At 40.3% G+C, this 10,638-nt stretch overlaps 1 protein-coding gene across 1 annotated transcript in view; it reads left to right on the top strand.

Annotated features, from left to right (window-relative positions):
• LOC108373333 (protein furry-like) overlaps window positions 1-10,428 on the top strand; it is a gene marked incomplete at its 3' end in the record, with an annotated part of 24,193 nt that extends 13,765 nt beyond the window's left edge. Inside the window, exons 2-4 of the mRNA XM_017629206.1 lie at window positions 9,884-10,053; window positions 10,127-10,281; window positions 10,354-10,428. Coding sequence (XP_017484695.1) covers window positions 9,884-10,053; window positions 10,127-10,281; window positions 10,354-10,428 — 400 coding nt within the window. The remainder of the gene's footprint in view (window positions 1-9,883; window positions 10,054-10,126; window positions 10,282-10,353) is intronic.
• Between the last annotated feature and the right edge of the window lie 210 nt (window positions 10,429-10,638).

The following is a 10,638-nucleotide window of genomic DNA, read 5'->3' as shown; positions in this document are numbered from 1 at the left end:
GATCAGGTATCTTGTGCTTCCTAGTGAACAGCACAAGGTCTGTTTTTTTTAGGATTCACTCCCAGTCCTCGCCTGTTAAACCACAANGGGTGTTGCCCTCTAGAGTTATGTTCCCGAGATCAGGTATCTTGTGCTTCCTAGTGAACAGCACAAGGTCTGTTTTTTTTAGGATTCACTCCCAGTCCTCGCCTGTTAAACCACAAGGATAGTTTGTTGAGGGATCTTTGGATCAGATCTGTCAATGTTGAGAGATGTTTAACCGAGATAGCTATTACAATATCGTCGGCGTATGCTATTATCTGACCGCCGATATCTTCAAATTCCCGAAGAAGGCTGTCTACTGCTATGTTCCACGGGAGCGGTGATATTACACCCCCCTGGGATGTACCCCTGACGGGGAACCTTTTTATTACTGATTCACCTAATCCTGCGCTTATTTCTCGACCGATTAACATTCGTTCAATAAATGAGACTAGTGACTTGCTTACTCCCAGATTTGTCAGAGATGAGATAATCGCTGCAGGAGATACATTGTTGAAAGCACCCTCGATGTCCACGAAGTCCGCGAGAGTGTATTCTTTGTAATATAGTGATCTTTCGATTGTGTGCACTACAGAATGGAGTGCTGTTTCAACTGATCTCCCTTTTTTGTAGGCATGTTGGGCTGCCGAAAGTTTGCTGCCCACCTCGTCTCTAATATGCCTATCTATTAGTCTCTCTAGAGATTTCAGCAGGAAAGACGACAGACTAATTCGTCTGAAGTCTTTTGGTCTCGTGTGTGTAGTTTTCCCTGCCTTGGGAATTAAAACTACTCTTACCTCCTCCCATTTGTGGGGTATATAATTAAGTCGTAACACTGCTTCAAAGACTGGTACGAGTATGGGTGCAATCATTTCTGCTGTATGCTGTAGGTCAGCGGGAATAATACCGTCTGGTCCCGGAGACTTAAATGGTTGGAAGCTGCTAATAGAACGCTTTATGTTCCCCTCGGTAATGATATTCGCTGGAATGTCATTATGGTTGTCTGTGATTCGGGTATTGGTGGCTCTACTATGGATGCAACCCGGAAAGTGCGATTGTACTAGAGGCTCTAGAGTTTCTTCGCTGCTAGTTGTCCAATCACCATCCTCCTTAATGAGATAGCTAATATTGCTGGGATTCATAGATAGTATTTTGCGCAATCTGCTGGCCTCCGAAGTACTTTTGTTCTTCTGACAGAAGTTCCTCCATGCGCTTAGCGTCTCTTATTGCATACTTAAATCGGCGTTGCCTGTCTTTAAATTCACAAAAAGAGTTAGAACTCTTAGCTTCATTAAATTTTGATCTGCATTCCCTTCTGAGGGTTGCGATTTCAGTGGACCACCATGGAAGTTTTGGTGTCCTGCTTTTTGCCCTGATTGGGCAGGCTACATTTGCTGCACGATGAAACGCTTTAGTTATATCGTCTACAACGTTATCAAGTTGATGTTCCGAGTTTATTTGATTTGTGTGGTCGGAAATATTATTAGAAAATGTTGTTTCAAACATTTTCCAATTTGTTCTTCTGCGGTTTAAGACCGCTTATTGTTTTCTTACTGGTACGTATAGGTTATAAACAACGTACATGTGATCTGAAAAGGAGTTATCTTTAGAGACTCTCCAGTCATTCAAGAGTTCTGCTCTCTACTCATTGACACATGTAATGTCAAGGACCTCCCTTCTGACATACGTCACAAAGGTAGGGGTATCACCTACGTTGCTAACCTGTAAGTTATTGCACATAATAAACTCGAATATCGACTCACCGCGTTCATTTGTGTCTGAGCTTCCCCATATGTGATGATGGGCATTCGCGTCCGCTCCTATGACCATCGGAGTGCCGCGTCTAGAAGCCTCCATTACCGCGCTCCTTAAGGATTGTGGTGGTGGTGTGTCTGCGTCGTGGGCCATATATGTGGAAGGCAGCCAAGTAGACCTTCCGCTTGATTCCACTGCTATGATGACGTTGTCCGCATCGCTAAACTGTATCAAGAGAAATGCATTAATACACTTTTTTATCAGTATGCACGACCTGGGTTTACCTTTGTCAGTGACATAGACCAGCTTATATCCCTTCATATTCAATCCACAAACCCGATCTTTTATGACCCAAGGCTCCTGGATGAGTGCGATCTCCTCTTCTCTTTCGGCGAGACGGAGGAAAAGTGCGGCTGAGGCCGCCTTACAGTGGTGGAGATTGATCTGAACTATCCCCACCATCAGTTTCGTGTACTGCTGCTGGACAGCCAACTACAGTCTGGTTGGTGTCCTCTTCATCAGAAAGGGGGAGAATATCCTCCCCTTCTCCTTCCACCATGGTGTCGGAAAAGTCGGAGAGCCCCCCCGCCCTCTCCTCTATAGTCACCCTCTCGAAGAGTGCGCTTACCATTCCGGAGGTGGATGCCACTTCATCGTCAGTAGCACTTTCTGCTGCGTTCGCTTCGTCGGTAGGGTGTTGCTTCTCTAACACGTCCTGCCGATAAACGTGGAGGTTCAAGGCTTGGAAGCCATAATTTATCCTCCAGTTTTGGTTGGCAAGCGGTTCTACTGATTCCTTGTTGATGACTATTACCGCTAACCTTCGCTTGCCGTCGATGTCGCCTATCTTTGCTACCTTCCAATCGTGGGTGGGTAGCTCGGGGCTGCGCATGCGTATCCACTCCAGCACTTCCTGTGGGTCCGTGTGGAAGACTGGAATCCAGGCCCTGGATCTAGGCCGATTGGGAATGTCTTCCCGCTTGATTACCTCAAGGTATGCACCCGGCGAGACCTCGCATACGCGACTGATGGCCAGGGTGTATAGGTCAACGGACCTCTGATCTGCACACCTCGTCAGTTTGACGCGGTTTTGAAACGAACCGGCGTCCGCACAACTGGGAGGTGGTCCTGGGTTTTCCCTTAGGACGTCCCAGAGTCGCCTGTTGACCAGGTCCCAGTTATGTGGTGAGATTGCACCATCAAGTGAGCTGCGGTCTATCACAGCCCTAATGAATCTGTCCTTCGCCACATCCGCGGAGGATCTTTTCTGCAGCTCATCTGCTGTTAAGGTGGCGGATACCCTTGTTCTCTTGGGATCCGAGCATAACTCCCTTGAAGATTTCCGCTTGCCTTGGTGTTCGGCCATAAACTTTTCGGCCCAATTTCTTGAGTCCAGCTCTTCTGCGGTCAGATCTTCTGCCTTTTTGTCCCTCAGTCTCTCCAGGATCCTGAGGGCTGACCATCTGGTACTATAGTACCTTTCTGATGCATTAATGTGCTTCTGGGCATGGCTACTGCCCATTGCTACATTAGTGCCAGAATGGCGCACCTTAGAGGCCGCTGGCTTAGCCATGCGATCTGATGTCGCCGACGCCGTTTTAGGGGTTTCACCTGTCGATGCTCCCTTGCCTCCTGGAGTGGCGGGGACGGCAGCAGGGCTAGCTTGTCTTCTCACAGGGCTGCCCTTGCGTCCCGAAGGCCTATCTGCGAGGGTGGGTCTGCTACCAGACGGGTTTATATCCTCGCTAGCTTGTCCGGGGACATGGCTAGACCGGTTGCCGGAAGGGGGCCTCGATGCCTTTGAGGCAGTCCCAGAGGGGACGGAGCGTATGCTCTGCCCTGGCTTGGCCACAGGCATTGCACCGCTGGCTTGCTTGGCCTTGTCCGAGGACAGACCAGACTTTCCTGAATGGGTGGGTCTAATTTTTTGGGGGGTTCTCGGTTATCCGAGGCGGGTTTTTTGTTTAAATTCGTGGTTCATAAACGTCCGCACTGCTCGGTGGAGGATAGGGCGAGATGGGAGAGAAGGGTTGGTAGGTAGGACGAGCATGGGGGAATCGTCGGTACGGTCCTCTCCGTATGTATGATTGGAGGAACACGGCACCCGAAGTTACGCAGATGGGTGATCAACCAAGCTCCACACGGAGCTTCCCTCTTGGTTCGTGCTGGCTTAAAGCCCCCCGAAGGAAGATTTAAACCACCAGTTAAACCTCATTCCCACAGCAAGGGGACCAACACGATAATGGTAATAACAATTAAAAAATTAGAATCAGCGCAAACAAACAATAAGTCTTCAAGCAGAAGCGAAAACAGGAGATTTATAGGAGTCACATACATACAAGGCCTAACTGACAGCAAAACACTGCATAGGAATATTCAAAACAAGAACATAACATATAAGCCACACAGCACGCTAAACAAAATACAGTATATTTTGCTTTGCTGCCTTTACACTTAAGTGCACATTTAAGATACCTACCCCAAAATTCGCATCAGCGGCATCATTTTTAACATTTATAAGGAAACTGCTCCGATAGATGCATTCAATATACCTGTAAATTAGCGATACCCGCCTTAAAAATTGTGTAACTATTATCAATTATCAAAGAAAATATTGCGTTTACCTGCACTGGCTCTACTNTTGCTTTGCTGCCTTTACACTTAAGTGCACATTTAAGATACCTACCCCAAAATTCGCATCAGCGGCATCATTTTTAACATTTATAAGGAAACTGCTCCGATAGATGCATTCAATATACCTGTAAATTAGCGATACCCGCCTTAAAAATTGTGTAACTATTATCAATTATCAAAGAAAATATTACGTTTACCTGCACTGGCTCTACTCTTACCCTAATTTTACAAGCTTTTATTTATTTTGCTCATTTCGCAGAACAACGAAAACGGCTATCATTTTATGTAGCTTCTGGTGGCCCTTAAAATGAAATTTTAAATCTCACCCCCCAGTCGCTCATACAACGGTCAAAGATATCACATATAAATTTTAGTCCCGATTGGAGACGGTTAAGGCGTGTCGCACAGGGGTCAAAGCTCAGATTCCTCTATGTAGACTCAACAAATTTAAATACATTTTTTTTTTCATCTAATACCCAAAATCGATACTACTGTAGGCGCAGATATCACGTATAAATTTTGATCCCGATTGGAGTCGGTTAAGGCGTATTGCACAGGGGGCAAAGTTCAGACTCCCCTATTTTGAGTCTCCATAGAGGAATCTGAACTTTGACCCCTGTGCGATACGCCTTACCCTACTCAAATCGGGACCAAAATTTATATGTATCGATTTTGGGTATTAGTTGCAAAAAATATTAGTTTGAATTTTTTGAGTCTCCATAGAGGAATCTGAACTTTGACCTCTGTGCGACACGCCTTAACCGTCTCCGATCGGGACCAACATTTTTGTGTGATATCTTTGACTATATTAGCATCGATGTGGGGGTTGACGTAGCTATATACATAATTAGATACCATTAGGAAATAAATTTCGATTGCGGTAATTTCTACGTGGTAAGTGCCACCCCTCGGCAGGCAATGGCAAACCTCCGAGTGTATTTCTGCCATGAAAAACAGCTTCTCATAAAAATGCAATCGCCGTTCGGAGTCGGCGTAAAACTGTAGGTCCCTCCACTTTGTGTGACAAAATCAAGGCGCACGCCACAAATCGGAGGAGAAGCTCGGCCAAACACTAACATATGTGTAAGCGCCAATCTATATATAAGTGCTACTCCACTATTTGGTTTCATAGGGATTCGGATACCTTCCTCATTGAAGTAGTAAGAAAATTCGCTTAAGTGCTTTTTTCGGCTAAGTGCACAAGTTTTTCGTGCAAAGAAGGATGGACAGCTAAGTAAAGTATACTGTATTCACCAAAACAAAAGACGAGATAAACCAACAACAACAGCATAATGTGGTCTATCAAATCCAATGCAAAGGTAAAGTCAACGAAAACTGCAACTAAGTATATATAGGCACGACTAAACGAGCCCTTGGAGTCAGAATTAGTGAACACCAAGCAGACGAGAAAAATAAGAAGACAACAAAAGCACTTGCACAGCACTTGACGAATAGCGAACATACAGCAGATTTTGAGAACACCATATTTTTGGACGTAGAAAAACGAGAAAAAACCAGATTAACTTTGGAGAGTCTGCGAATACAGGAGAGGATAAGGGACGCGATGAACTTTAAAGAGGACTTTGCCAATGTAAATTGTGCGTACCGGACGGCAATACAAAATAATAAATCAGATGAGCGAAGACAGTGACGTCAAATAAAAGTGTGCAGTGCAATGTTTTGCGTTTATTGTTATGTAAATCGTTATACTAATATAATACGTAAGTGCTATTGTGATAAAAAAGATGTGTATATGTATATGTATATACATATATTTTTCAGTCATATGTAACTATGTCTAATTGTTGTGTGTATTATGTTTTGTTTTTTACAATAAATCAGACTCCCTGATGAAGGCGTGAAGTACGCCGAAACGCGTAGGAGGAAGAGGAAACGCAGTTTGTCTTTTAATGTACCGGCCGGAAAGCTGTACCAATGACCCAAAAAAAATTTGCCTTATTTCACATTGCTTATTTATACTATTTGTAACAAAACCAGTTTACGGACAGAAGGGAAAAGAACTTTGTTTATTCCGAAAATACAATTAAACAAAAAATGGGATAGAATTCATATGAAGAAAGTAAAATTCTAACAAAATATAGGAAAAGAGTCGTCTTTAATAACTGCTCAACAAATTGGACATAGCGCTTTTGTATGAAATTTTGTCTGCATGTTTTTGAAATGTTGAAAACATTGCTGGAAAACCTTAAAATGTTTGCATGGAACCATGGCCTAATAAACAGGTGAAGTAATAAAACAGCTTTCTCGCTTTATTTTCTGGCATTCGGCTGCCTTATAGTCAAATTTTAAAAGCAATTTTTAAAAATTTTTTCCCGCTCTAATTACTTCACCTGGTATAATTCCTCCATGGCATGGAACAAACAAAAGTTGCCGTTCCTGTTCGCATCATATAACACAGAGAATATTGTTTTGAGTTTTATCTGCATTTAAAATTTCTGCATTATCATCACTGGTTTCACCATATCCCAAATGTGGATTTCGTTTACGAAGACGAAGTAAAATATGTAAAATGTAAAATTTTACCTACTCTCTGACTTCTAAATTTGAACGTTTACTCGGTACAAGCAGGTGGGATGAATGGCGCAATAAACAGATGAAGTAATAAAACAGATTTCTCGCTTTATTTTCTGACATTCGGCTGTCTTATAGTCACATTTATAGGCATGTTTTCAAATAACACAGTGTCAAAATATTTCTTCTCACTCTAATATTACTTCACCTGGTACATATAATTCCACCATGGGTGGGGTGCATTCGATAACACCATACGCAATAATTCCCATTACTTGGACATTAAAAAGCAGTTTCAGAAGTAAACTAGTGTCATTTTATTATTATTCTTTCTAAAAAGTTAAAATGACAGCAGTGCTTAATTGCAAAAAGGGGAGGGGGCGCGGACGTCGGACGCGGCCCGGCGGGGAGGCGCGTGGTGGCGCGCGAACGCGGACCGCCGCGACGCTGGGCACGTTCAAAATTGTATATTTACAAATCCGTCCCTTTAACTTGTTCAGGTACTACTTTTTGTCAAATGTAACTGGGCGACTACCTACATATGTGCACTATTTTGCTTTATTACTCAATTGTTAAGTTTAAAAGTTGGTCTTATTGCTCCACGAGAAATGAAATAAAACAAATTTGTGTTATTTCACATTCAATTGGTTATAGCTTATAGATGACTTAAGTTGGTTATACCTTGTTTAATGTTATTGCTAACATTCGCATTCACATTCGCATTACGAAAATTCGCATTCGACATTCGAAACATCCCTAATATGTACATTAGAGTGGTCCAAAAAAAATAAAGTCGGAGTTTTATTGCCGGCACACCCTAGGATTGATCTATATCGAAAAAATATACCCCTATTTTTTATGTCGAAATCAAAAAATATTTAGGGAGTGCTCAAAGCGCTCAAAGTTTTCCATGCATTTTTTAGAAAAAACCTTTTTTCGTAGAAAAGGTATAAAACTCTTGAAAATCAATATTTTTCGACCGGAAAACTGTGGTTCTCTTCAGGAGACTTCCAGTATTAATGTCCAGTTGCTTATTTAACCATTTTTTAAGATTAAAGATTTTTTATTGGTCCCCCCATTGCATTTTCTAAGGGTTTTGGAGAACCTATAGTTACCATGAAAAAACTGTTGAAGAAACAATTGAGTATTATTACTGAGAATCTCCTGAAGATAAGTAAAGTTTTCCGATCGAAAAACATTGATTTTCAAGAAGACTACACTATTTCTACAAAAAGTTGTTTTTTCTCCATATAAAATACATGGAAAACTTTGAGCGCTTTGAGCACTACCTACAATTATTTTTTATAAAAAAAGGGTAATATTTTTTTTGGTATATAACAATCTTAGGGGGTGGCGGCATTAAAAATCCGACTTTATTTTTTTACATACATTTTTGGACCAGTTTAACGTACATATGTGTGTTACCTGCATTATGACAGAGATTCTAATTCATGTTAATATTTTAGAGTAATAAACGAACTAAGCTTGTGCTGGAGGTATTTTGATAAATTGGTAGCGGGCTCAGTGAAATTTTATTTAACTTACCTTACAATATTTGTGAAAAGTGAAATAGAAATATACGTATGCGATTGAATTTTTACTTTATATTTGTTTTGTAAACCACCTCTCTGAATCAATATGTTAATAATAAAAGACAGTAATCTTTTTCGTTAGTTCAACTTTTTGAATGAGCCCACAGGTTGAATAAAAATTAGAAAAATCGGTTAAAACATCGATGTTTTCATTCGAAGCATCGAACTACCATCTATGCAATTTTTCGAAACATCGATTCTTCAAATATCGATGTTTTCAACATAATTTACATCCCTAATTCAAATTGGAGATATGAACGATGGGGTGCATATAATGGCTAAGAAGCTATTTTTTGCCACCAGTGTACAAAAGGTTTATCAATTTAAAAATTTATGAACACGTCAATTTATAAAGCTTTATAAACCTACTTTATTTTTTATGAATAAGGCCATTCGTATCTTGTGCTATGAAAATAAGTAAATTCTACATAGTTGGTATTTTGTATAATCCAAAATATTTAAGCAGACAGCCCTTGTACTATAAATACCTAATTGCCTTCGTACTTATTATTTAGTAAGCACAAATATGTCCATCACTGCTAAAAAGTTACGTTCCTCTAAAAGAAACACGTTTAATTTTTTCTGGCCGTCTAATCTCTTACATATGTATATGTATATGTATTAGGAATGTATTAGTGATCCCGGGACCCCGGTCTTTTATTAAGTCCCAAGAAGCCCGGGATTTTCGGGATTTGTAAATTGCACTGATGGCAATAATATAAACTTCATTTTCTTGACCAGTATTGGCTATATTTCTTTCTTTTATTTAATAATCAATATTTTTCATAAATGTCTAGCTCATTATACACATAACACCGTGCGATAGTAAATTTTACACACAAACATCAATATAGTATTCGCGATACCATGGGCCAAATAAACTAAAATTGCTTTTTTAGTTTTTTACTCTGACGTCAGTAACCTAAAACTGATTTAAAAAATTCAGTGACATGTGCTTAGAGAAGTAGTAGTACTATCAAATTAAAGAGGAAATTCTGCAGAATTTAATCAGATTAAATTTTTTGGTATATAAGGACTAGTAAGTATTGAAAATGTTTTTTAAAATTTTATCATTGAAATTTCGCAATATTTGCTTTTGAAAAAATAATATATTAAGGGCATATATAAAGTCGATGATATCCTCGAATTCCGTCCGTCTAACTTTATCAGCTCAAAAAACTACCCATTCGTCCTTTTGAATCCAAAAAAATTTAATTTTTTTAAATTCTAAAGAAACTTCCTGTTTCATTTGGTACCCATATTTTTACTCTCCATATTTTCTCCCGGGATGGTAAAAAGCGGAAAAATTAACATCCCTAATATATATGTATTTTGGTTTATTCGCGCAGTACCTGTGTGTTAGAACGTGACACGATGTCATTACATCCTACATTTGTGGAATACATAGAAGGCGCTATTCAATATCTATTAGCTGAAACTGATAAGGACAATACCAGTATTCGGGAAGTTAAAGCACATTTTTGTAATTTCATTCGCAAAATGATAAAGAATTTCTCGCGTAAGTTACTCTATTGGAAACAATTTCATGCTTTATATTCACCAATTTGTATTTTTTGTGTAATCCATTTTAGTAGAGTCATGTGGCACACTTCTAACACGCGAGCTTAAGCGGAGTCTTTTCAATTTATTTGCAACATGGTGTGGATCTTTTTCAAAACCGCTGGGCTTCACTTCACAGATTGGTCAATCACAAGATGAAGAGAAATTGCAGTTTAGTGCTTTACAGGTAATTTTTAATGAAAGTATTTAAATATAAGATGCTATAATAACTATACGACACCCATCATTCCCACGACAGCCGGTTCTACGTAACGTAATGACTCTGGTTTTACTCTATCAACGGCTGCTGTTTCGCGGTCTAACCGTTTTTTGTGTGCTAGAATTCCGCAACCGCGAAGCTTCCGCATTAATTTTAATATTCGCATTCGCTTTCGCATTCGCAAGCTTTTGAGAGTGCGAATGTAGGGCAAGTGCACTTATAAAACGTATATCTGGCAAACAAAATCACGTGTTTTCCGTATGACGGGGATGCCTGACCAAACGGCTGAACCGATTTCAATTCTGTAAAAAGCACTTTTTTGGA

The sequence above is a fragment of the Rhagoletis zephyria genome, unplaced genomic scaffold, assembly GCF_001687245.7.
Source record: "Rhagoletis zephyria isolate East Lansing unplaced genomic scaffold, Rhagoletis_zephyria_1.1 Rzeph_scaffold_06604, whole genome shotgun sequence".
NCBI classification, from domain to species: Eukaryota; Metazoa; Arthropoda; class Insecta; order Diptera; family Tephritidae; genus Rhagoletis; species Rhagoletis zephyria.
Note: the sequence above shows the minus strand (reverse complement) of the source record. Positions and strands in the feature narration are given on the sequence as shown.